The following is a 27,759-nucleotide window of genomic DNA, read 5'->3' as shown; positions in this document are numbered from 1 at the left end:
CATCGCTTGATGACCCTCTTGTACTGAGTTACATAAACGCTTACAGATATATTAGTGCCACTGATTGATAGGAGAACACAGGCCCAGGAATCAAGGGTACTTCCATATTTATGCAAGTGTAATTGATCCTGGGGGGTGGGGGGAAAGAGGTCTTGTACGTTGTATTGGATTACATTATATTACATTTATTTCACAAATACTTCCCATATTTATGAGAATAAAACTGTGATTGGGATCACCCTTGATTTTGGTACAGCCCGGTCAATTAAGGGCACCCCCATATTTGTAGTTTACAATTCTGTTTGTGAGAGGGGGGGCGATGGGAGGAGGAAAATGAAGAGGAAAGTGGCTGTAAAAAAAAAAAAAAACACCCTGGTGCACAAGATTCAAACGAAATGTTTTCATTTTAAAGCAGCAGTTTATGCTACTGTTTAAAAATTTTTTTTTTTTTCAATTCAATATGTGCATCAATACAATCTACACACTGACAAGTGATTAGCTAAGTTGCCGATCGATCCGCTCTCCTGTGATTGATCGGCAAAGATTCGGCTCGGGGGTTCTTTAAATCACTCTTAGGCCACAATTATAGTGCCCGTACGCGCGACGTCACGCGCAGGCGAAACAAACTAGGCTGGAGGCGACAGGGAGGCGTGGTGTTACGCGAGCAGTTCGTCCTCATTGGCTGAACCGCTCAGGTGACGCAGCCGTTGTGCTACAAAAACAATTTCAGTTGTCTGCTCCGTAATCTGTCGCTCCGTATTGCTTTGTTGTCGCCTTCATTTGTCTCCATAGCTTGTTCCAGCGATGCGCGCATTCGTGCCACCACTATAAGCGCGGCATTAGTACTGCAGAAGTGTATCCAAGATACAAAGTTCTGTGTGGAAGATCATGTGACCAGGCAGGCACTGGATACAATTGGTGCATTGCTAGAGAGAGGGCAAAAGGGGTGTGCCAGAGCCTGTCTCAGAAGAGAAAGGGGATGTGACGTTGTAAATGGTTGTTACATTAGAATACATTAGAAATGTCTTTAAAAATTGTTGTTTTTTTTCATTGCTAGAAGTATTTTCTCATAGTACAGAACTGATTGATTAAAAAAAAAACAACCACATGTAGGATGTTGCTTGAACTACAGCTTTAAATCGGTTCAAGAAATAGGCAAGCGACACAGCCAGCCATGGTATGTCAGCTCAAAGTGAACCCTCTCTGGACTCTTGCAATAATATACCTTCAGTATCTGCGTGAATCATGGTTTAAATTGCTGCATTTACATGAAATAACGGTGCGTCAAAATCAGGGTATATTTATAGAGTTCCAACAGTGTACACAGCGCTCTTTTATAATACAGAGAACACACGCAATACAATACAAGCAACGGGCATAGGAGCAGCAAAGGCAAAAGACCCTGCCCCAAAGAGCTTACGATTCAATGCCACCACGGTTTTATTTCTTATGTAAAAATACAAACCAAACCAGGAAGAAACATGCATTCAAATGTTATATTTTCTAAAACAGACAAAATGATGGTTTATGTCCCGTGTAATATGGCTCATCCAGACAAAATTTGGAAACCAAAAATTGCATTGCAAAGCTAGAAAAGAAAAAATTCCCACATTGTTTGCATACTTAGGTCGGTGATGTCGCTGATGGTTTGCTCGGGTACACCACCGACACAGAAACGTTAAAAAAAAAAGTCTTAAAATGTTATTGCAATTTTTGTATTATTCCTGCGGCCACACAGGTGGCTGGTACCCTTGGCAGTGCAATAGTTACATCTTAACATACTGAAATGGAAATCTAAAATCTCAGAGAGATCCTGTTTTGTGAGGAGTTCAGAATCTCTGCTCAGAGAGTGCAGGTGGACTGGACCCCTCATGATCGCTTTGAATGACCCAAGGACTTCAAGCTGTCAGCAGTTATGTTCCATCCTGCCCAAGGTCAGTCTTAAAGCCCACATGTTGGAAGCATTCTTTCCAGAGGAGCAGAAACTGATGAGGAGAGACTGTTTTGTAACTCAAAAACCAACGCATCCTTTGGTCATCTGTGAAAATGTTTCTGAGGCAAGCGTACTGTATTCAACGTTCAACCGAGTGCCTCATGGGCCAGAGTCTTTCAGTCTTTATAGTAAACAACCTTGAACAATTCTACCTACAATGCATAGACCAGAGAACAAACCACCACATAATAAGAAAACGATCATCATCAACTATGAAACACCATTACAACTCATGAAACCTATGACTGCCACCCTTTCACATTTGTGGAAAGTGGAACCGGAAGGGGATTGCTGGTGTTCGACTGCAGATGGAGCCTCTGCTGGACACTGAGCCGCTTCTAACATAAGGTACGTTTTAGGGTGTTAGTGGTTAGCGGAGGGGGTTAACTTGAGTGGTTTTAGTTAGGGTGACTGTAACAGGGGACTTATCCCTGTTCACAAATGTGCCTCTAATCCAGCAGTGTGGTGGTTAACTGCTGGTAGGCAATTAACTAACACCACCTGGCTGAGTACAGGTGTTAGAAAAAGCCTGCCTCTGAGACAGGAAGGGAGATTCCTTATTCCACAACTGGGCTGGACCAAGGAAGGACAGATGTCTTGAGCGGCAAGCTGACAACAAGACAAAGGGGACAAGATTCTAACCTGGAGCCCGGAGATTGCCTTAGCACACAAGGGTGCGGATCCAAGGGAGCAGAGAAGCTTCCCCTACAGCAGCCCAGCTAACAGATAAGACTTTTCGTATAAGATTATTATCTATGTCTATGTATATTGATAAATGTCTCTATGATTTGGGCTGGTGAATCGCTGGGCTAACCACGCAGTTAGAGAGAACTGGATCACAAGTGTATATATACTCCAGAGTGGAGTGGATTTTGTTTGCTGATTTACATGTTTGCTGTGTTTAAAGCAACAGGCGCAATAAAGCCTTATTTTAATTTCACCTTAAAACAGTCTCCATTGCGTACCTCTGAACACGTCTCTTACAGTGACCATATTTTTCCTGGGGACATATTTCACGCATTGCGTGAATGGCGAAGAGTTGCTCGGCAAGTACCGGATGCACACATTCACAAAATCGGTGCTCGTCAGCCACGTGTGCGCAATCGTAAAATCGGCACTCACCAGCCACGCAATTCGGCACTCACCGGGCCGCTCGTGTGTGTGCGCAGCCTGCAAGCGATGAAAAAACGGGACATTTACAAAAAAAAAGTCAGCCGGTATCTCAGTTTTGTCAGCGAGGTGAGTTGCGGCCAAGTGCCAGCAGTCATTTGGTGGCGGCGAAACAACCGCTACCAAATGTCCTAGACAGAGTGCGACTGCATGTTTAGACTGTAGATTATTACTGGAACTGTGTAGAAGAAGAACGATCTGACAGACAGGTCAGCACTTTCACTGCTAATGTGAATTGTGCAGTAAACTTCTTTGAAGATACAAGGCCTACCCTTAATTATATTTGCAGGAGATAATAATAGTATGTTATTTTTAGACAGAGCCAGTCATGTATGCAGGCATCGCTTTACAATACAGGAAGGCGTACAGACGTTTTAAAGGGACGCTTTTGGGTTCCTTTAGAAATAAACACATTTTTTCATTTTAAACAAGATCTCTGAAAAGTTAAATCCATGTCAATTGGGTGTTTTTCTCTACTTTTAGCTTCAACCTTTCTCTGTCAGAACCCAAATCAGAAGCAAGGGAGACACATACCGTGTCTATGAATGTACAAGGTGGATTATACACCGTTATCACTCAAAACTAAAGACATTTTTTTTTAAATGAGCTTAGATCCCAATATAAAGTGTCATATTGTGTTTTAAAGTAGAATTCCCAGGTACTTACTGGTGAAGCTACCAGTGTTAAAACTCCCTCCAGTGGAAACAAAATGGCCCTCAAATGTTGCTGGTCCTGTAGGCCAATAGGAAACTGCATGGAGAGAAGGAGCGGCTCAGTGAGTAAAGACACTGACTCGGGCACGGAGTATGAAGCAGGGGGAACTTGTTTAATTCCCTCCTTGTGACCTTGGGCAAGTCACTTTATCTCCTTGTGCCTCCGGCACCAAATAAAAAACATAGATGGTGTCTGCAAAAATGTCTCTGTAAAGCGCTATGTAAAAAACTACCAGCGCTATACAAGAACAAACAATTATTATAATGTCATCAGCTGCACATTCATACAGTATCAGACAGCCATTAACAAAGTCAGAATGTAACACCAGTAACTATACCGGCAAATACATCTCAGGAACAAGGGGGTCTATGGAGCTGAAAATATTATGGAGTTAGTGCTTTAAAAACGTCCCATTGAGAAACATTCGTGAAAATACTTAGAAGTGTCACATTTTTTTTTTTTAAACATTACACAGAAACCTTTAGAAAAGGTCATTGCTTGAGGCTTATTTGGTCCTTGGAGGAACATCATCTTTAAACTGCAGAAATCAACTACCGGTGAACAATGATGCGATCGGCAGGGGGGGTGGGGGAAAGGCAAACCATCGTCTCAGCCACTAGCAATTTATACTGTGACTGCAATCAAATATTTCTAAAAACAAAAAAACAAAAAAAAGAACATCCCGCTACGAAAATAAACAATTAGGGATTTTCCTCCAGAACCTGTAAGAGCAGCATTTTATCCTACAAACCAGCGATTCTCACACCTCATCGGGTCGTGGAGCGGGGCCAGGTTTTTGAAGCAACCACCCAACAGTTGCGTTCACCTGTTCTGCAAGTGTATTGGTTATTCCTTGTGTGGGTGCTGGTCCCCGAGGAGAGGGAGCAAGACAATGGCGGGAATAAAGAAGCTGAAATGTAAAGCAATACAGGCATACCCCGCTTTAAGGACACTCACTTTAAGTACACTCGTGAGTAAGGACATATCGCCCAATAGGCAAACGGCAGCTCGCGCATGCGCCTGTCAGCACATCCTGAACAGCAATACCTGTATCGAAGCTGTGCGCAAGCGGGGAGACTACAGAGCCTGTTACAAATGCGTTATTTACATCAGTTATGACGATTGCAGTACAGTACATGCATCGATAAGTGGAAAAAAGGTAGTGCTTCACTTTAAGTACATCTTCGCTTTACATACATGCTCCGGTCCCATTGCGTACGTTAATGCGGGGTATGCCTGTATACAGTAGCAGGTTTTAAACTGTCCAGCCATGTGCGTTTTCTTCTATTTAGTGGAAAAAGATGACAAAAAAACATCATGTAAGTCCTCATAATTATTAGTGGCTTACTGTGTCTAACACAATAGATGTATATTCCCCCAAACACTGCACAACACAAATTGGAAATGACTATACTGTGTATTAAAAAGATTCCACATAGCAAGTATACTTTGTTCAATTACCCTAAAAGTGAAAAACTAATATTAGTGTAATTGTCATATTACCTGATACATATTATGCTGCAGATAGACAAGTAATTCAAACAAATAATGTTTAAGAAGTGGACACTTAGCTATGGACCTCAGACAAGAGATTAAAGAAACTGTCCTGGAACAGGATTGTGTTTTTCCTCTGTCTTCAGGCTGCCAGCACTTCTCGGCCTAGCTGTTTCAACAATGTTGGGATCCTTTTGGGTTTATTGGCTTCAGCCAGTTGCCTTGCCAACCCCCCTGCCTTTTACCAGGATGGACTGCTCCCCCTCCCTTTGCCAGGTGGTATGGTCCCATTTAATTTCCCATCAGCCTAGACCAGCATGCTGTCTTTAGCACCAGCAGCCATCTTCAGCAGTCATATCTCCTATCCTGGTAAAGTGAATGATTTTCACCTATCTCTATATCCTGCATTTAGCCCACTGCCCTCATAGCTCCCCTTCCCCTCCATTGCTCTCATGTCCCAGTGTTCCCTCAGTACTTTCCCCCCTTTTTATTTGTATGTTGTTGCCCCAAATAAACACCAGCAAGTAAGAAGTTTCCCTTGCTTGATATATGGGATTGAGTTAACCTGCCTGTCCCTACGCATCTCTCAGGGTGTGATTGAGCCAGAACAGAAAACATAAAACATCTTTGCGTTAAATGTAAAAAAAAAAAAAAAAAGAGATCTAAATATACTTCGTCTGATTTTCTTTAATTTTTTTTAAAAAGGTGTCACTATTACATTCTACAACTTACATACTGTTTTACTAAAATAACTACCACTTGTGTTAAATCCTGTGCTTGTGAAGGGGCAGTGCTAGCATTTCATATCGTCACCAACCACATATTCGCATTGCTTGCAAAGGGCCCGCCTAGTACCAAATTGAACTAAACTACAGTGACACGAGGAAAAAAGGTTAAATCTGGCGATTGCTGCATTTTCCTCGTAATCCAAAATCTGACACCTACTGTACATTGCAGAAGAATTTTAAAATAATTGTGAGCGGGAACGTGAGGAGGGGGTTTGATTTCCTCTGGTTGCCCCCCTTTTATGGGATGTCACCGTTCAACAAGATTTTGGCCCCTCTACTCCCCTTATCTTTATTGGTTCTCTGATAAGGACTGGGTGGGATAAATCTACAGAAAACAAGATTGGTAAAACACTTCTCCATTCAAAGGCCCCTAAGAAATCCAACTTGCAATTCATTTCTTTAAAAAACAAACAAAGAGCAGCTAAACATTTGATATTAGCAAAGGGAAGCCAGTTAGGCTTAAAAGGTTTATATATAAAAAAAAAAAAGGATGGCTTTCTGGCCAGCTATATAGGATTGCAACCATATTTTAAGGGAAAAAAAATAGTTTTTGCAGATAAAATAATGCAAGACAGGCACCCACACAAACTTTCAGATACAGGTCACGGAATAAAACGCAAGCATCATATCCGTGTTACATATTTCAGTGCTCGACCCCAGCCTTTACACTTTTCTAACAATTTCAAAACAGGCAAGCGCAAACAAGAGTTCTAGTCTAAACCAGCGGCGCGCCCCCAGGGGGGGTGCGGGATTTTTTAAGGGGGGCGCGGCGGTTGCAGAGCCCCCACCCTTACCCCCCGGCGTGTAAATTAAATGCCGGGGGGGGCGTGAGGCCTCTGCAACTTCACTTACCTGCTCTTCGGGGTCATGTGGCAACGCGTCACATGATGTGATGTCATATGACGCTTGGAGCCCGAGAGCAGGTAAGGCGGGGAGCGCAGACAGGGGGTGCGCGAACTGAAAAGTTTGTGCACCCCTGGCCTAAACCATAATGAAAGCAAACGAAAGAAAAAGTGCATATAAAATAAACAGCATTGATTTTCCTCAAATGAAACACAGTGTGGAAGGACGTCCACGTTTCTCATCATCGGTCAAGGGGAAGTAGAAACACACACTAATCACATTAACCGGTCAGAGCCTAAAGGATTTAAGCCATTTTAACATCTCATTGTTAAGTGCGTGTGTTGCAGTGGAAGCAGAGGGGTTAATTTAAGGAGACCATGCAAAACGTACAGCCATTCTTCATTGAATTAACCATTTCATGTTGATCTGTTTTGAAAGTATTGAGCAAGAGGGAGGCTAAACCGTTTTATATTAGAGCAATCAGACAACATACAGTATGTAGGATTAAATAACCCCACCACACACAAGGGTCTCTATAGACCAAGGAGTTCACCTGCATCTTTAAACTTACATTTTCTGTATATACAGTATGGATCACACCAAATGCATTTACACGGTTGTAGAATTTTATCCCTATATTCGCTCTACAATTGAGCACTAAAACACCACTTGCGCCAACTTCAAGCTGACAAGAGAAAAACAACGCAGAAAGCCGTAAACAAAAGTATCGCAAGCCGCACATTTCTCCATACATGCACCTGTGCCAACATGCAAATATATATATAACTCCGCCCTGAGATCCTCCCACTGGCTCTATAAATCCAATTCATAAATATACACCGTCTGTCCCAGTGCGAGTAGGGACTCCAAAAAAGAGCAATAATATTTTGATTATTATACGTAGACTCCCCCATAGTTTTGAATCCTGTGCTGGTTTTATTACCATAGAACCAGCACTTAACCAATGTAAATCAGACTGCTACAATAGCTTTCAACATCGATCATGCTAAATGATCCCAATACCAGCTTAATACATACAAATGTTAATACATATATAGATCTTGCTATAATAAATATTAATATTTTAATCAAGAACGACACAAGCTAAAACCCTAATTTCCAGGCATACATCTGGGATATAATAAAACGCTGGTTTGTGTTGGGTGACAGCGTACGTTGCTATTATCCATATTTCCTGAGCTGGCATTTTGTGTGTTTTTCTTTGGCAATCAGCTGCTGTTCTGTGGTAGCTTTGGCTGTCCGACTATTACCCCAAAGGCAAAGCTCTTTGCACAAACTTCTGCTGAACAATAGCCTTTGTATACGCGCACACACCAGCATTTACATAAATGGCTTTCCAAGCAAAGCCACCAACTCTCCTATTACAAATCACTCCCCAAAAGCATCATCCAAAAATACAGTTGCTCATCCACAGGGGATCTGATCCTTCACATGTCATTTAAAGCTGCTGATCCTGCACCAGAGAGCAAAAAAACACAAACTGGCACAGCTTGTGCTTATTAAATATACAAACCACCCCCTTGTGATCCTCTTACAAGACACACAGCATGGGATCAAAGCTACCCCACCCAAAGCCCCTCCACAACATGATATAAACCATCAGCTGGTCCCATCAGGGAAGCACACTTTGCTCATCATAACAACAGACTGGGGGGTGTTTTTTCCCCACCACCACCACCACTGATCAACAAAAGGAAATGAAAACAAAATTGCCCAATGTTACAAACCTTGCATTTCCAGCTTCAGTTTCTTTTTCCCAAGCAGAATATGCTAGGGCTTGTGAAAATATGAAGCAGGGAGGCTGCCGACCAATCAGCTCATACAAGCATTGCAGGGCAGCCAATCAGGGCCGGACAATTGTATCAGGGCTGACTCCTCAGTCACATACTGCAAGCAAAGGGCTGGGGGGTGGACAGGGAGAGAGAAAGAGGGACAGGGAGAGAGTGAGAGAGAAAGGGACAGGGAGAGAGAAAGGGACATGGAGAGAGAAAGGGACAGGGAGAGAGAAAGGGGAGAGGAGTAGAGAGAGGGAGAGAGAAAGGAGGAGAGAGGGAGAGGGAGAAAATAATGAAGAAGAAAAAAGGAGGGGGAAAAAACAGAAGACAAATAAATAAAAAGCAAAACTACTGGAGGTGGGGTGTGGTGGGGTGTGGTGGGGTGAGGTGGGGTGTGGTGGGGAGGTCAGGGCTGCAATGTGAAAACAGGGAAAGTTTTAAAAAAAGTTTTGGAGAGATAAGGCTCGGATGCCATGTTTTTCTTTTTTACAGTTAAATGTATTAAATTATACAAAGTAGAAAAAAATGAACGTTTGAGACGCCTTTCTGCGGTTATTACAGTACTGACATTGGGGGCAGATTGCTAGGAAAGGTTAGGTGAGGTCAGCGTTCCATGAGACATGGAGAGAGGCAGTTCTCCAAATAGTGTTCCCTGTCAGGAGAAGCTTAACCTGGCAGGGAATCACGTTACTACTGACACTTGAAACAAGGCTTTAACTCCTAGCGATGAGTGAGATGAAAGCATCAAAGCCGTCTAACCCTTTCTCAGCACTGCTATGGTGGGTTAATGCCCACTTTATCATCTTATCCATTCATCAGAAGACAGCGAGTGCAAAACACCACCACCAGAAAAATATGGAATATTTTCATATTTATAGGAACACTGTCCTGTTTCAAAGAGCGCACAAGCTAAAATAAAGAGAATAGAACCGTGTATCGGGATGTAGAGATGCTGGTGTGGTTGAGGTTATAGTGCTTGCAATGAGTTGCAAGCACTTCTGGAGGCAAATTTAGCCAATTGGTGTTTTTCAAGTTTGGGCAAAAAAGCATATAACCCAGCCCAGCACCATCACCATCACCAACACTTGCTTTCAATGATCTTACTTTACCTAAGCAAACAAAGAATGTTGTAGTCATTCTAAAGTTGGGATAACCAGTGAGTCAAAAAGCTCTTCTGAAAATATTGACTATTTTGTTTTTATAATGTTCTCACAAACTAGCTGCTCTGAAGACTCACTTGAGATGAACTAGTGAGTTGTATTAGGGGGTCATCATTCCACAAATATAATTAATTTGCAGTTTGGGTTATCTTTTTTTTAAATTTATTTATAAGGCACCAATGTATTCCACAGTGCAGCACAATGTCAATGCGTAGGAGGTTTAATATAACAGTACAACAAGAACAGGTACCATAGGTCCCCGCTCCAAAAAGGTTCAAACGATTTTATAGCTGGGCCGTGCCGTTAAGGAATCGAATCCAAGACTGCAGTGATGAACCCAGCCAGTATAGTGTAAAGGGTTACAAGGTTGAATATTGCTGGAGGTGCCCAGGGATTGGACAAAGGTTTGGAGGTGGGGTTTGCAGGGGGAGAAAAAAGGTTGGTAACAGGCTGCAGGGTGAGTCCTTTTCCAGCAATCTGAACAGGTTAGCAGCTTAGGTTTACTTGTCTATACTGTGTATGATTTAGTTTGGCTTTTAGTCTTGTGGGTTAAGCTTACCTTTGCATCAATGCAGAATCACAATAGCAGCTCCCAGGTAGCTAGCGCAGGTGAGACCCGGGCTGGGGGAAGATGTCAACGGGAGTAGAAGCCCTGTTAAAAAAAGATCAGGGAACAGGCCTTACAAGATGGAGGGGCATGGCTGAGGGGCCAATTTGCTGAGGGAGGGGGATTGGTGTGTAACTTGTCCTCATATGTGGACAAGGTTACTTGGGCAGGAGTTCTAAATATCCCAATTACAAAAAGGGCGAGGAGATCCAGGCCCCCAATTAAGTCCCAGCCATACCCATGCGTCAAAGAGAAAACAGCTGTCAGAGGTCGCAGGACTGGATGGACGGCAAGGGGAGCAGCAGGTCTGGGACAGAACGACTCCGCGGCAAGACGTGGAGGTGAAGCGGTGCTGCATAGGAGAGGAAGAAGCAGATGTTAGTAGATGGTGGCAGGCCTTCCACAGGCCGACCCAAAGACGAAAAAAGCAGGAGCAGCGGAGAGCGGGAGCAACAGCAGAGGAGCAGCGTGGGACCAGTCTAACGACGCAGAGGAAGAGGGGAGCGGCGGGCATGAGATGGGTCGGCTCTATGGCAGCACAAGGGAGTGGAGCAGGACAGAAGAGGTGACAGCAAGCAGCGGAGGGTGGCAGGCCTCTCACGAGCTGACCCGTAGACGCAGGAGGAGAGTTGGAGCAGCGGTGAGCAGGCAGGCATCAGCCGAGGAAGCACGGTGCAGACGGCATCAGTGAGGAGGGCGGAGCCACGTGGTGCAGGCACACAGGAGTCGGATGGTGGTCAAAACGCACCACAGAGCTGGAGAGGAGACAGGGAGCTATGCAGAGGCCCTGGAGGGTCTGCTGTGGTGGTACTGATGGAAGAAGAAGAAGAAGAGAGGTACTGAAACAGACCTGGCCCATCTGGAGCATCGGTGGGTGCAGCGAGTGGCAGAAGAAATGTAGAGGACAGCAGGAGAGATAACTGGGCTGGTGAGTATGAACCTACAGATGTGTGGAGCGGTAGTCACAGCGACAGAAGGGTAGAACAAGTTGATGAAGGGGTTTTGTTAGGGGTTTTTAAATCCTTCCTTGGAATTTTGGGGACAGGAACCTTGCCCCTTGCTGTTACAGCCAATAATGTGGTGGTTCTGGCGTAGAGGTTATGCTGAGGGAGCCATATTTATGTAGCGAAAGCCTGCTGGGAATGTACCTGTTGCCTGAAAATAAAGAAAACATTTGGAGCAGACAATATGTGGACTTGTTGTCACGAATACCAGAGAATAGTGAGGCGTTGGAAAGGATAAGGGATTTGGGTCCAGAGGGGGATTCAAAAACTAAGCAGCTGCCTAGTGCATTTGGTAATTGGTTAATGGGTTTTGCAATTTTTGCTATTGTGATTGGCGAAAAGTAACCACAAAAATGTTCATCACTATTATGATACGACATGATTTGGGGTGCTTATAAAGTATAATGGTGGTTTTGCATGGTGGCATTATGACGAGCAATTCCATCACAAAATGGCAGTAAGAAGAACGTTAATTAGGATGTTAAGGAGATAGATTTATGGTTGGGTTTGATGACCCCGTAGAGGCCAGCACCACCTACAGGAGGAGCTGGCGCTGCTAGTCAAGGATTATCGGTGAAACGAAAGGTTGGCGTTTGCTGGTTTTTAATGCAAGCCACTGCAAATAGTGCAATGCATGTAAATTTAAACATGAATGCTCACTGTGTGGCGGATCACATTAAGTACGAGATGTTTTAGGAAGGGTAGAGGGACTTTTGGCAGGCAGAGAATTAAGGAAAGGGCGAGCATGCCGGGGAACGGCGAGAGGGAGGCTCGGCTAAGGCCATAATGCAGGAAGCGGGAAACAAAATTAATTGGGATTAGTATGTACTGTAGTCTTTATTTGGCTATTCTCAGTTGGCGCGGTCATTTACCTAGGGTTGTTCTAATGCATATTGCAAAAGGAAGTGTTAGTGTTGTATGTATGTATCTATGTATATCTTTATTTATATAGCACCATTAATGTACATAGCGCTTCACAGCACTAATACACGTGACAATCCTATAAATAACAAATAATACAAATAACACATGATGGGAAGAAGCGCTTCAGCCATAAAAGTCACACTTAGGAAAAGGAGTCCATGTCCCAAAGAGCTTACAATCTAATTGGTAAGTAGGAAAAACGTACAGAGTCAGTAAGTCAGTAGAAAGGTGTTCTAGTAAGTGCGTCTGCTAGGGGCCAATGTCAATGTCAGAGTTGTAAAGTATCAGCCATGGAGCTACTCATATGCTTCGATAAGGAGGTGTGTTTTAAGATGGTGTAGAAAAAGAAGAACTGCGCACCAAATTGTGTATAATGTTGTGACAATGTGATAAATATAAAAATGAAAGTGAATTCTAGATTAGGTATTGATTAAGTACCTATCTTAAATAAAGTGCACCCTCAATTGAAGACAGAAATACAATATTAAAATAATATTGTGACAATGAGTGATAGTGTGATCCAAAAATCTTCAATAATGATGAGTCTGCTGCTTGTCAGAGTGGGTGGCTCAGTACCACATGGATAGACATGGAAAAGAAAAAGACACAGCACACAACTCTCAGTGTAAAACAGTAATTATATTGCTCCTGATGTCACTGGGGGTGCGTCCAAATGAGCGACTCTCCAGCACAGGAGCACTGTGTATACCGCAGACAGCTGATCGGAGAAAAGGCATGGAGATACCGGGAAATAAAGTCTTTGAACACTTGAACAGCACAGGTCCTACACGTTTCGTAGAATAAAATCTACTTCATCAGGGATGATTACTGTGCTATTGCCCATGTTATTTAAACTATGTGGACAGGTTATTGGTTGTTCTAAATCAAGCAGTTAACAAATCAGTACTCTGCCACATCACCAACACAGGTGTAGTATAACTAACACATTAATTAGTTCAGATGAAACCACCACCCACATTCAAAACATACATATATACATTTTTATTATTAACACACAGGGGAATCTTTACTGCCTGACAGGGGATGCTTTAACCTCTCCACTACTTTATTTACAGGCAAACGAACACATGTCTTAAGGAGAGGCCTTTCTTTCTCAAAAGCATGTGGCCATAATGGGTTTCAATTATTTACTGACCTCAACAAATTTACTAGGAATCTTACATTGAAGCGTCATTTTTTAAAACATACTGATGACAATTGGACTACATCAATTGCGATTAGTGAGAGTGACCCAACCCCGTCACAAGGGGTTATTGATGAATGTCAACATACCAATTTTAAGTCACAGTCTAAATTTTATCCAGCCCACTCCAAAGGGATTTTTATTGACACCTTTTTTAATGTTGTCAATAATGAATTTTTTTAAATGATGAATAGTTTTAAATTAAATAAATCTAAACAGAATGTCAGTAGAGACGAACATCAAGCGTTAAAAAGTCTTCAAGATAATAGTGAACTGATAATTAGACACGCTGATAAGGGAGGTGGGGTGGTTTTGCAAAATCGTGTGGATTATGAAACAGAGGCAAAGAGGCTTTTGGATGATTTGGTCTTTTATACAAAAGTCAAAAGTGATCCCACTACAGGATTCATCGGGGAACTTAAAGAACTCCTTGACGATGCCCTATTAAAAACTGCTATAAACAAGACTGAATATCAATTTTTGTTTGTAGAAAATCCCTGCATTCCCATTTTTTACCACCTCCCCAAAATTCATAAGTCCCTGATCAACCCACCAGACAGACCGATAGTGTCTGGTATACAGCTTATCACATCAAATGTATACTACTTCTTACAGAAGTATGTCAGTGTCCTCCCGTCCTATATTAAGGACATATCAGTCCTTTATTTATTAACTGAGGTTCAGTGGAGAGACACGTACAGATGGGTGACATTTAATGTTAACTCATTAAACACATACTGTACCACACGATTTGGAGTGGCTGCTATTAGTACATTTTGAAAGCGACATACAGTCGAAATGCATCCACTTAATGAGGATTTTATTTTGAAATCAATAAACTATCCTCTCCCATAATTATTTTCTTTTCCTGTCTCAGTTCTATGTGCAGATTTGTAGGACTGCTATGGGGACTTGTTTTGCCCCCAGTTACACAAACCTGTACATGGTATTTTGGGAACAGGAATGTATTTGGTCTCAATCCGTTTGCCGCTAAAGTGATAATATGGCGATGTTTTATTGACGATATACTGTGTGTTTGGGATGGGGATCAGGAATCCCTGGAGGCCTTTGTGACTTATCTTAATGATAATAAATTTAATCTTAAATTACTACTTCAGATGCTGTTGCCATACATTGTTTGAATCTACATCTTGAGATCAAACCTGACAATGTAATAACAACTAAAACCTTCTTTAAGAAATAGACACCAACAATCTGTTGTTAGCCTCCAGTAACCGTAAAAGGTCATGGATTGACAATATACTGCTAGGTCAATTCATGCGCCTTAAGAGGAATTTTAGTTCAGCTAGCCAAAAGATCCAGGTCATAATTAAGAAACATTGATGTATTTTGTCCAATGACCCAGTATTGGGTCAACATTTGGAAGCATATCCAAGATTCATCTATAGAACAGCCAAAAAATGTTAAAACATTTTGGCTCCCAGTGATATAGGACCAGGTAAGATTCAATCACCTGACAGGACCTGATTGGTTTCTAAATCCCTGGGAAATTTTTGTTGTGGTAAGTGTAGAGCCTGCAGTCTTCTTCACAGTGGCAGGAAGTTTATAACTCCTTCAGTCACCAATATTAAATATCCAATAGAGGACTGCATATCATGCAAGACTTCGTATGTAGTCGATATGCTGGAGTGTCCATGTGGACTCCAGTATATAGGCCGCACTAAACGCTTTCTAAAAACACGAATCCTGGAGCATGCTAGGAACATTAGACTTGGCATTGAAAACATAGTGTACCCTGGCATTTTGAGATTTATCATCAGAGTGACCAGTCTGATAAGATACAAGGGTATCCAGATGGTACATCCCATTAGATGCGGGGGTGATAGGCTAACGGCACTCTCCCAACAAGAGACCTTTTAGATGATGACCTTGGCCCCTTAGAGCCTAAATGAAGAGCTTGATGTTTGGTCACTTTATTAGATTCTGTTACTATGATCACCTTTGACTCATTTACTAGGTGTCTTATTAATTAAATTTTTTATATAATCGTAGTTACAAAAATTCTATATTAAAGGAATTTTAATAGTTATTTTTTATTAAATGTGAATTTTTAGTATATATTTTTTTTATATATTCCTGATTTAATTGAAATTGACTCCTTTTTAGTATTTATACTTTTTATATATTTTTTCTTCCTCAGTCATTTATGTCTGTTTAGGATATAAAGATATTTTTAAATACCAAAGTGTATTTTTATAAGTTTTCATATCTCTATTTCTAAGTGAAGGGTAAAACACATTTTTTATGCTGTGCTAATACCGGTTTTCTCATTTCAGTGTCTCATCAACTGGCACTGGAATTTCTTAGTACAGTATTAGTTGCTTAGTTGTTATTTTAAACTGTGTGTTAATAATAAAAATGTATATATGTATGTTTTGAATGTGGGTGTTGATTTCTGTAAGGATTCCGCTCCTGGGTTTGGCTGGAACTCATCCTTACAGAGCTATTCAGTTTCCAGACAAGCCCTCCCTAAACCTGCAATCAGGTATCACCTGCTTCTTGCTGCCTCCTGTGCAGCTCTGGCCTGATTTGGCTTCCTGTGCTATTTAGCTGCTGCCTTTCCTCCAGGAAGTTGCTGAACATAGACTTTGTAATGGTCTTGCTACCACTAGCTCCTCTGTTTGGCCTGACTTGGCCTCCTTGTGCCTTAGTCTCCTGCTCCTAGTCCCCTGCTTCCGAAGGCCTTCTTGCACAGTAGCCTTGGCGCTGCTTACCTTGTTCCTGGCAGACTTCGCCGCGCTGAAGCGGCTACGCTGGTTTACCCAGTGTTTCCTGTGGCGTGTCTGCACCCCTGGTTCCCGTGGCCTTTTCTCTTCTCTGTTCCTGTTCTCCCCTTCCAGAAGCCCTGCTATGCTGAAGCGGCTTTGCTGAAGTTTTCCTGCTTTCTACGCTGAAGTGGCGTCACTGAAGTTTTCCTGCTTTCTATGCTGAAGCGGCTCGCTGAAGATTTTCTGATGATGACCCCAGCCCATGAACTCTACTACGCTCCTATGCCGCCCGCCTTGACCTCAGCTTGTGACCATCGCATCGTGACCATCGCTCCTATGCCGCCTACCCTGACCCCGGCTTGTCTATGGATTACCCTGCTTTCTCCTGTCATGACCACGGAATTCGCAACCCGGATCCGGTTTTGTGGTCTAAGGTCGGTGTTTTCACATCCCCACCTCAGCCCCTTGTCCGGTCCAGGTTTGTGGTGAGCACGATCGTTACAGTTTCACCTGATCTAATTAATGTGTTAATTATACTACACCTGTGTTGGTGTTGTGACAGAGTACTGATTTGTTAACTGCTTGATTTAGAACAACCAATAACCTGTCCACATACTGTAGAGTTCAAATAACATGGGCAATGGCACAGTAATCATCCCTGAAGTAGTTTTTATTCTACGAAATGCGTAGGACCTGTGCTGTTCAAGTGTTCAAAGACTTTATTTCCTAGTATCTCCATGCCTGTGCTCCGAACAGCTGTCTGCGGTATACACACTGCTCCTGTGCTGGAAAGTTGCTTGTTTGGACGCGCCTCCAGTGACATCAGAAGCTCAGCTCTGAAGTACCGGAGGTGCAGCTTGAAACTTGGGCTAAGTGAGCCGTAGAGTCAATATTAAGGGGAGCACCTGGTTGGGTTGTGTATCAGCACTGTGGGACGCTCAAGTGGACTCGTAGCCACCATAGGATTTAGGATTCTCTGGACTGGTGGTTCCTGGACTGAGGGACACTGTGCTTCTGGACTGAGGGGTGATGATTGCAGAGGCTATCCACAGAGTGAGTACATGAGTGGTAACATGTACCCTAAACATGCCCTGCTTTTCTAACTGAGTTATCTTGTACGTGCATTTATTACCACACTTGTTTGTAGCAATATAATTACTGTTTTACACTATGAGAGTTGTGCGTTGTCTTTTTCTTTTCCTTGTTTTAGGATGGGTCTTAAAGGTGGATAGAGAGGGTGCTAGTCGGGTATTGAGGGGAAGGGCATTCCAGAGGAAGTAATGGTAAGCTTGGTAAGGAATTCAGTAGCTCCAAGTACATGGCAGCGTACAAGAAAGCTTGGGTAGATTGGTTGGTGTTAACAAAGCAGTAGGATGGATTGAGGTCTTAGGTTTCGCGACTAAGGATGCTGTTGGTATATTTATGCCAAGTAAGGGAGAAAGGTATATCCAGGTTTGAGGTAGAGAACAAATTAGCTGGACTAGGGTTTTTTAATAAATTGTTAGGATGGAAAGATGGCACGAGTGAGTTTGTGGTAAGGAAATTTTTTAAAGACAACAGTGGCATGTCAGAAGGTGAGCATTGTGCTATTAGAAAAGGTATTGCTAACGCTGGGGGAGTTTTGTTATTCGGAGTATGAGGTGTCCTTATTTGGAGTAGCTTTTACATTGGCTTTCCTAGGAGCAATGCGAATAGGTAAATTAGTCGCTATGAGCACGAAGGAGAGAGGTGGTCTTCAGAAATGTGACGTTAAGTTTACAATGGAAAGAGTGAGTTTCCTAAAATGGATGTGTATGGAATGGGTATTTGGGTGTCCCTGTTGGCAATCGCAGGTACATGCTGTCCTTTGGGATTGGTCATTTTTGAAGTTTAGGCCAGAAGTGGATGGGGCCCTGTTAGTGCATGTAACTGGTTTACCGTTAACACGGGACCAGTTTGACAATTTAAAAATTGGCTTCAGATAAGATGGCCGCTTGTGCAGGTGATTATGGAACTCATTCGTTTTGGATTGAGGCAGCAACTGAGGCTGCCAGTTGAGTATGTCTGAAAAGGAGGTTATGAAGATTGGGCGATGGGAATCAAGACATTATAAAGGTTACGTGCGCCCAAATTTATTGGTTTAATAGTGTGTTCCATCTAGTGAGTGTTTTTAATAGTTTGTCCCATTTTGGAAAGTTTGGTTTATCGGGCACTCTTACGTATTTTGGGCAGGAAGAAGGGCGGAAAGGTCATCTGGGACTGGGTTCAGTAAGATTGAGTTGGTGTGGGAACAGGGGATTAAGGTGTACCCAGTTGCTACCGGAGCAATGAGGAGGGTTTAACAGGGTCTAGTTATTATGTTATCTAGTTGTCATGCTGTGCAGCCCGCAGACCAGACCAGTCCCCTGTACTGAGGTGGGATGTAAAGTATACGCACCGACAGCAGCGTGTCCGGGATGTGGTGTAGTAGCATGGCCAGGCCTGGATGTAGACAAAGAATGGTCAGTACTTGCCGAGTCCGAGGATATAGAAAGTTCCGTAATCAAAATCCGTAGCAGAGTCAGAGGGTCTTTGAGGTAAGAGTAGTCAGTAGAAAAGCCGAGTTCAGGAGCCAGAGGGGGTATTCAGACGAGCCGGGTCAATAGCTGTAGGGAATAAACACAAAGAGAGCACGACACAGGTTCCAGGCAACACAGGTAGCAAGGAGCTATGCAGAGCAAGGAAGTGAAGGCAAAGCAGGATATTTAAAGCGACAGTGACCAATCCGGACGAGGGGCATGGCGGTGGCGTGTCGAGGAGCTGCTCGTGAGTGGCTGAGAGACCAGGAAGTAGTAGAGCACAGCTGAGAGTCTGTAACACCAGTGCCAGAATCCAAGATGGTGGCCGCGGCAGAGTTCAAGGTATGCGCTGGGCGGCGGCATGGGTAGCGACGGGGGGCAGCAGCTGCTCCAGTACTGGTAGTGGGTAAGGAGGGGTCACGCTGCAAGGGACATGGCCCCCGATTCCTTACACTAGTTTACCATGCAGGGGGCAATGATCTAAGCCAAATGAAAACAGTGGAGTTAATTACTACTATTAGGTACGATTTATCAAGAGTTTTATCGTTGTTTAGTGATGTACGGTTAGTATGGTCAGAAATTATTGGGATTGTTTTGGAGGAACGCTAGGAGCTGGACTGCTATTGATAGCAGCAGGAAGAAGGTAAACGGAGCAGCTTCCAAGTGGGGGTTATAGTGGTGATTTCTACGAGAACTGTCCCTACCAGCGGGTTCGAGCAGGGAGTTGCAAATATGTATTATATTTTTCACTGTGCACTTGTCACATCATTTATTATATAAAGTCACATATTTATCACTAAATTATTGTGTATAATTTTGTCACTTGAGTAACACGTCGCTATCTGTATGTGTAGGAGCGCCTAGTATTTTCACCGTTTTGCTTACACTGTATACAGTATAGGTTATAGTGGTGAGACACAGGGAATTGGAAGGTGATAATAAGGGTTGGTTAAAAGAAGATGGGGGGCACTTATCTGATATCTGGTTCGATATTTATAACGTGGGCATCCAAGATGGAATAGAAAGGGTGTTGACACTTGGTGGGCTGCGGAAGTCTTTTTAGGTATTAAAATGGGCTTGCAGTGGCGGGATGTTGCTTGCCAGTGAAAGATGGTAGAAGTTTACCAGGTTTGGCTCCCCAAAGGGTATGGTTAAATTAGTAGCAATGCCGATAGGTTTGTGGCAGAGCTAGCGCTAACCGTTGGAAATTACAGTGATATGTGCCCATTAGCCCTAGCGGTCAATGGCTGGTATGATAGGTTTTCGGGTAAACGGTATGTTTAAACTGTCTGACGAAGCGCCTTATAGGCGTGAAACGCGTAAGAGAAGGAGGCTTTTTGCACCCATCCCTGTCTGCACCATGAAGATACAATAAAGGACTTTTATTTTACTGCTGCTGTTCCGGTGTATCCTGTTTCTTTGCTGTGCACTGCATCACCTGCATTTGTTTAAACTGTTAACTTATGGAAATATTCACTGGCAAGTTTGTGTGATGTTAATAAATGCTGTGGTAATTTTACATCCAAACTGTTGTTAAGTGTTTTATTGGGACTTGGGTAGAATGGCTTAAGAAAGCAGGAAAATGGAAGAATCTGAAAGTCAAGGACCTACAGAGGCATCACATAGGAAAATGTTTCTACTTCGAAACAAAGGTAAAACACCGATGTTTCCAGTGGTCGTAGTGTGATGCTACTAGGGTGTAAAAAGTATGAGCACTTTTTCATTTACAAACTCAGAGTACCCCTACTTTTTTTCATTGGCAGACTAATGGTTACATTCACTATTCAATGGTAACTATACAAGATCATGGGAAACAACTAGACAGCATTTTTTGGAATCATTGAATGTACCACTACCTAAAAAAAAAACCCCTATAAAAGACCCTGCTCATTGTTTTTCCGTAAAAATGCTTGCATTGTTGTCGCAATGTTGGTGCATTGTTGGATGTTGGTTTCTTAAGCAGGGTAGGAGTTCAAGAGGTGCACCATGTGGGACAATAAAATAAAAACAATTCTTCATTCAATCAAAAGGTTATTTCCTGACCTTTTCAAAATGAAAAACTGAACCGTGTTCTGCCGGCTCGCAAAAGTTCATAGCTCTTGATTGACCAATTTAAAAACACGGGTTGTTTATTATTGGGTCAGAAAGTACAAGCTGTCCTATTGCTTATGTTTAACCCCGTGAGTGTGTGAAGGGAAGGCAGCACATTGGTGTGTGTATTGACAACAACAACCAGCTCTCCAATTGTCCCACTCACCTTCCGGCAGGGCACCAAAAATAAGCCCTCATACCCCAAAACCATCACACTACACCTCAAGTACGCTGCCACCACCAGGATTAATTGAAGAGCTTACACTTCAGGAGTTCTTGGTCCCCCTTATACTAAGAAAATAGGTCATTAAAACCAGAACCCAATTTATCAAAACCTGGCAGAAAATACGGTCAATCTCTTCAAAAAGGTACTAGGTTCAATTAGAGCTCAAAGACGTTACTTATTATATTTTAGATGTGTTATTACAAAAGGCATACCGTGCTTATTACAGAAAAGGATTGCAAAAACATACTGTACATTGATTTAGCCAGTTTACAAAATAAAAAAGGAATAAAATAGAAAATCAAATACATTATCAATGAATAATATTAAATCCTTCAAGAGGCCATGAAATAGAGAATATGAAATCCACGAGCAGCCAGTACACACCTAAGTGAATCTCTATGTATTCATAACCCCAAATCTTGCCTCTGTAACAAAGAACAGATGCCTCAGCCGGCCCTTGCGGGTGTATCTTCTCTCCCATTTATCACTCATTCTTCCTGCGACACTGTAAGGGATCTGGGGACACGCGCCTTACAGCGGGTCCCCGTCACCCCGGCTCCCAGTACTGCTGCTCGTCCGAGGTCCCCTCCCCGTCAGCTCCTTACCCGCTCCCTTCGGACACCATGCCGCTCCTCCGCGGCACACGCCGCCTCCGTCCACACGCTGCAGGGGCGCGCGCGTGGGAGTGTTACAGGGCACGCGCGCAACCCATCCTCTTCTACACTCCTCCTCTTCTACACTCCTCCTGCAGCCTTGGCTCCAGCTCCCAGCAGCTGGAGGCTATTCCCACTAGGGAACACCAAACCAGGCATCCTAACCTATCCCTGGGTCCGCTCAGTCAAGCCCCCGCTCCGCCTCTTGCTCCCATTGGTTCTCCGGCATTTATAGTTCCTGTCTGCCCTCTCCTTCCTCGCTCTGCATAGTTTTCCTGTGGCTCTTGTTGTACGGAGGTCTATGCCTGGCTCTCTCTTGTGTTTCAGCTCTCGCTCCAGTCCCTGCCCTCGTTTGATACCCTTGGATTTGATCTCGGCTCTCGTTAGACTTTGTGTACCTCGCTACTCCCTGGACTCGGCTTTGGACCTCACTACGCTGCTCTCTCCTGCCCCTGACCTACGGCTTTCGGATCTTTACCCTCGGACCTCTGGCACCCCGGATGCGGCAAGTATCAGGCTAACCCTCTCTCAGCAGGCCCGGCAATGCATCATACCACAGTCCGGGCATGTGTTATACCCTTACCCACCTCAGTATTGGGGACTGGCCAGGTCTGCGGGCAGTCAAGCGATACAGACACTTTTTAAAATCTGACTCCTCTGCTTATTTTACCTGAGAGTATAAAATACCCTATAACTCTCTCCCTGTAACCACCAGATTAATGATACCTGCCTCCCTGTGTTCAGAGTAACATGACGAACACACAGATAGCTGCGGTGATAGTCCCACTTTTGACCCTGAGAAAGGAAACGAATTCTCTGATATTTGCAACACATATATGTTCTCACGTTTTATATGATCACGTTTACTCGTTACAGATGTATACCTTCCATTAAAGCTGCAGTTCAGTCTTTTTTTAAAAATTTTTTTTTTAATTCAATAGTTTCATGTGGGCAATCTCTAATTACCTAAAGAACTGTATAGCTGCCAGTCAATTCGTTCTCCATGTATTGATCGGCGGAATTTGGCGACATCTTTAGATATGGGATATGTTTTTCATCTGCTTCTGTCAGTCAGTGGAAGCTCATAAATATTCATGAGCACTCCTGCACTAACATGTGCAAGAGGGAGGGCAGGGCTCACAAAGGGGTGTGCCAGGGCTTGTGACAGGACATGAAGGGGCAGTGCCTTAGTAAATGCTTGTTAAAATAGAATACAAGAAAATTGGTCTTTCAAAGTTGTTTTTTTAAAAACAGAAAATGCTAAAAGTATTTTTTCTTACTACAGAACTGATTTATTAAAAAAAACACACATGCAGGATATTGACTGAACTGCAGCTTTAATATGGGTTGTACCAGACATTAATTATTTTACATAACGGTAATCTGTAATGATAGCAAATAGAGTGCCCCCCCCCCCTCCACTCCCCCCCTGTCACCTTTGGATCTGCGGTGTCAGGGAATGTCCCAGAAATGTATGGCCTCTTTTGAGGTTTGCCCCAGCAGATTGAATAATACCTGGTTGGGTATCCCTCAACTGTAACTTGTTATTTTAATGGAAGCAGGACTTTCCTTAATAGTTTTTTTTTATTGCCGACTAACTCATGGACCCATGACATTCCATGATGAACACTCTTAAAGGAGCAATATTCTACTGTACGTGTATTTTTTATGAATAAATAAATCAGTTCTGTAGTATTAGATAATATTTACTACCTTATTTAAAATTTTATAATTCAATTCGTAATGTAATTTTTAATTAGTTTTAATATACTGAACATCCTTTGATTTCTATAGCAGGCTTTAGCACACGTCCCCAGCAGTGCAAGGTCTTTGCAACACGTTCCTGTTTGTGATTATTTTTTTTTGATAATATTTCCACAGTTTGAGCTGCAAACTCTAACAATAGATAATGTTACGTTAGTAATATAAGAATACATTGTAGCTGCTGAGTTACACTCACCGAAAGGCGGCCATTTAGTGAACCCTGGGAAATAGGATTTTGCTGATCGATCACATGAGAACGATCGGCAGCTTTGGTCATTCGTTTTCATTTAAGGAAATCAAAGGCTGCTTATATTGAAACCAAAAGATTTTTCTTTTTTAAGCTGCTTAGATTGCATCTTTTAAAAAAAGTGTGTGTCGAGCACGCGAATTTTAAGTGAAACGTCTTTGTCTTTTGTCACAGTTTTGTCACAGAAATTGTATTTGTGATGGTGATGTTTTCAATGAAAAATTAAAACACAATTTCAGTGACAAAACTTAAAGAAGTTTGACTAAGGCTGTGGCCCGGGTGACGCTGAGTGCGCTAGCGCTCGGCGTTCATTTTTCTTGGGGGATTTGAGTTGCGCGCTTGGGGGGGGGACGTGTGGGGGGCACGGCGATGTTGTCACGGAGCTGGTTCACTCTCATTGGGCGAACCACTCCCGTGACAATCCAGCGAGCGGCAGAAACAAATTTGCTTGTCTCTGCAACCAACTGAGCGCCGTGCGCTCACGGGAACATGCATGCCTGCGGTCACGCTGGACAAACACATTGCTACAATGTGTGTGGCTAGCGTGAGCGCGTGCCCGCGAGCGCACGGCGCTCAGCTGCGTGCAGAGACAAGTAAGTTTGTTTCTACCGCTTGCTGGCGCGTCACGTGAGCGGTTCGCCCGGTGAGGGCAAACCAGCCCCGTGACCTCATGGCCGCGCCCCCCGACATGCCCCCACACGCACGCAACTAGCTGGCCAGGAATCGCACGTGACTTCACAGCGCTCGAGCGCCAGCGCGCACGCACCCAGCCTGGCCACAGCCTTAGAAAGCGCGTGCCCGGCACGCACCCCCTGTTTTAGCTATTTGCATTTCTATATTTATAATAACTGAATTCCTTATGTGTGTGTCTGTGTCTGTGTGTGCGTGGACGCCTCTGCGTGTGCGCGCCAAGTGCAGGAAGCCTCTGCACATGCACGCCATGCCCAACGAAGGCCTCTGGGGAGAAGGCGCCATGGGGGAGAGAGAGAGAGAAAAAGGACTCAGCGGCCGGATTTTGCGTGAGTCCTTTTCCCCATGGAGAGAGAGAGAGAGTGTGTGTTTTCTCTCTCCCCGCCCAACACGCTGCCCTCCTCCTCTCCTGTGACTGCTGGGGTTGGAACACTGACGTCGCTGATGGCCTCTTCTGCCAGCAGTGACGTCACTTCCGTCACCATGCAGCCCATTTATTGCCAGAGAATTTTTCTCATGTGATACAGTAGGTGCCGCTAAAGTCGTTTCACTTCATAAGAAGGTTAACGCATTGGATCCCGTACTGATCACCCACTTTAACCCTTGCCTGGCTTTATTGTGACACCTCTTTATATCAGAGGGGCCTGTGAAACATTACAGAGGCTTGCAGTGCTTATCGGAGCCACTAATGCACAAAAACACCCACTTACTGTATGTCATTGGGCGTTAATGAGGTGGTGCCGATCTGTATTATCGCATTGTAATGAATGACACCCCTATGCTGGGATTCACTACTACCCCCCTCTCTCCCCCCACCCCCACCATCTCCCTTTTAGTCAGAGGGCTCATTGCAGAAACCTAAGAGGTGTGTTAAAGTAGCACTCCCACCTCCCTCATGAAGGCTAATAGGATACGGATCATGTTGTATGTTGGCCCACATTACACAGCCATTTTATTTCCCCTGATGTTTAAAATAGTGCATTTCCGCTCCGGGACCCCCTGGATTCCATTCCATTAAAAAAAAAAAAGGGGGAGGGGGGGGGGGGAGAAATTTGGCTTTTATTTAACAGCTGTTTCAACTTTGCTATACAGAGAATAAATCAAGAAATCTAACCCCTTAACTATTTTTTATGTTTCAAAATTCCATGTGTACAGAGATTGTGTAGTTATAAATATATCCATATGCAACTATAAAATGTATGAGATAGAATGGAAGTCCAGTGTAGGAACAATTCTTCATAATAAGCCAAAAACCCTGAATGGTGCAAAGCTATGAATAGTTATCCAGGTGTCACTCAGTAGGGAACAATATCATTACGATTATTATATTCATTTATTTATAAGGTGCCAACACATTCCACAACAATACAGGAGGGTGAAAGATCAAAAAGCAACACATTGTTGCGAGTCACGATAATTCTTATTAAGAACAATAGTTTATTTTTTCAAGAGCCCTTCAAAGTAAAAAAAAAGTAGAACTGCACCTCTGTACATTAAACAAGTAGTGGTCCCTTGGGCTTGCAGATAAAACAATAGTGGTACTCCACCCCCCCTAGTGCCATCACACTTCAAGCTCAGCTGTGTACTGTATTCATGCTCAAGACACCTCAGTCAGCAGCTCTGTACATTACAATTTCATCTCTTGTCGATCCACGGTCACACATCCTATTAGTAATGGCTGTAACATGCTGAAACATGCAGACTAGCACTTTATCAGATTAACACTGGGATATGAAAGCTAGACTGGAAGGATTATAGGTCAGAGATCCCCAGCTTTCCCATCCTTTTCTCACATTTCCTGGATACTTCCCCGGAGCATGTGTTAGAATGAATGAATGCATATGTCTGCGTAGTCATGCATAGGAAATATCCTTGTATGCACAGGTGGTAGAGATATTCTGGTGCCTCCTTATTAATATTTTATTGTTTTAATATATTGCACATGCTACCAAATGGAAGACAAACAAAAGTTTCCATGCCAAAATTCAACGGGCTGTCTGTCTAGATCAAGAGAGTTATTTGTAAGGTGCCCTACAGTGCTACAGCGCTACTAAAAACTGACAAGACAACCAATAACTGTGACAAATTATACATTCATGGCATCTGTGACAATCGATAAACTGACTCACCAAATTAATAAAATATAGATCACAAGGCATTCATTTTTATTAAAGAATAATTTTGTGATAACAAAGTAATGGGGGTGCTTCCAAGCAGAAGATTAAATTACATGCTGAGCAAATCTGGCGTTTTGTGATAAACCGCAGGTATAGTCTTTGCAATAGAAAGCCGGGATAGCACACTGCTGACATAGTCTATAAACGTGTTTCATAACACATAAACCAAAATAATAACAACACAATGCATGGAAAATGCCAGTTGCAAAATATGCTATTGGATCTGCAATAATAATTATTTTTTTTACTGTTTTCTGCTTCGCTCTGTAATTTATTTTTTTTGCACCAACAGCTTGTTAGCTTTATTATTTGTTAAATTCAGTTTCTAAATCACTTTTGAAGAGTGAATACTATTATTCCAAAACATCACATTACCGTGACCCTTATTTTAATAGAAACTGGTACATAAGTAATCATTTTTATTATTAATTACCAAGATGTAGGTGTGCTAGGATACTCTGCATTATGCGCATGATTCATTTTAGAATCCCAGCCAAGTAATAGTACTGAGCTCATGTGGCCTGCCCAACTGCTGTAAGCTTGGGGGAAACGAAGGCACACAGATAGATAATGATTTGCCCTACATCACACAGTGGTCAACAGTTAAGGCTGAGACTTAACCCTCTATGTATTGGGACAAAAGGAGTGCAATCCCGGGACACACAAACTGCACCAGCTATACACACACAAAAAAACTATCTGCCCCAGAATTGCACCACATTTTTTTTTTAATACACAGACCTCAAAGGCTTATGTGTGCAAGTTCAACATTTTAAAGCAACCATTTTTAGAATTTAGAGGTGATCTCAAGGACCGTCCGACAGGAACAACCAATGATGTTGCGGCTTCCTGTTGGGCTGATATTTGGCGGCCATGTTGTTTCCCATGGAGGGAGATTTAAACCCGGTAACTTCACTGGTAAGTATATTAGGGGGTGGGGGGTACCCG

The 27,759-nt window shown here is 43.1% G+C and overlaps 1 protein-coding gene across 5 annotated transcripts in view; it reads right to left on the bottom strand.

Moving 5' to 3' along the window:
* The window catches only part of CTBP1 (C-terminal binding protein 1), a 428,679-nt gene that overhangs the window by 315,000 nt on the left and 85,920 nt on the right, over positions 1 to 27,759 (bottom strand). Inside the window, exon 1 of one of the 5 annotated variants that reach the window (XM_075571348.1) lies at positions 8,751 to 8,835. The exons of the other annotated variants lie outside the window; for them this stretch is intronic. Within the exon in view, the coding sequence (XP_075427463.1) occupies positions 8,751 to 8,757 (7 nt within the window). The 5' untranslated portion in view covers positions 8,758 to 8,835. Of the gene's footprint in view, positions 1 to 8,750; positions 8,836 to 27,759 lie in introns of those variants that run through there. 5 annotated transcript variants of the gene reach the window in all.

This window comes from Ascaphus truei, chromosome 1, assembly GCF_040206685.1.
Source record: "Ascaphus truei isolate aAscTru1 chromosome 1, aAscTru1.hap1, whole genome shotgun sequence".
NCBI lineage: Eukaryota > Metazoa > Chordata > Amphibia > Anura > Ascaphidae > Ascaphus > Ascaphus truei.
The sequence above is the reverse complement of the archived record's forward strand: the minus strand, read 5'-3'. Positions and strand labels throughout refer to the sequence as shown.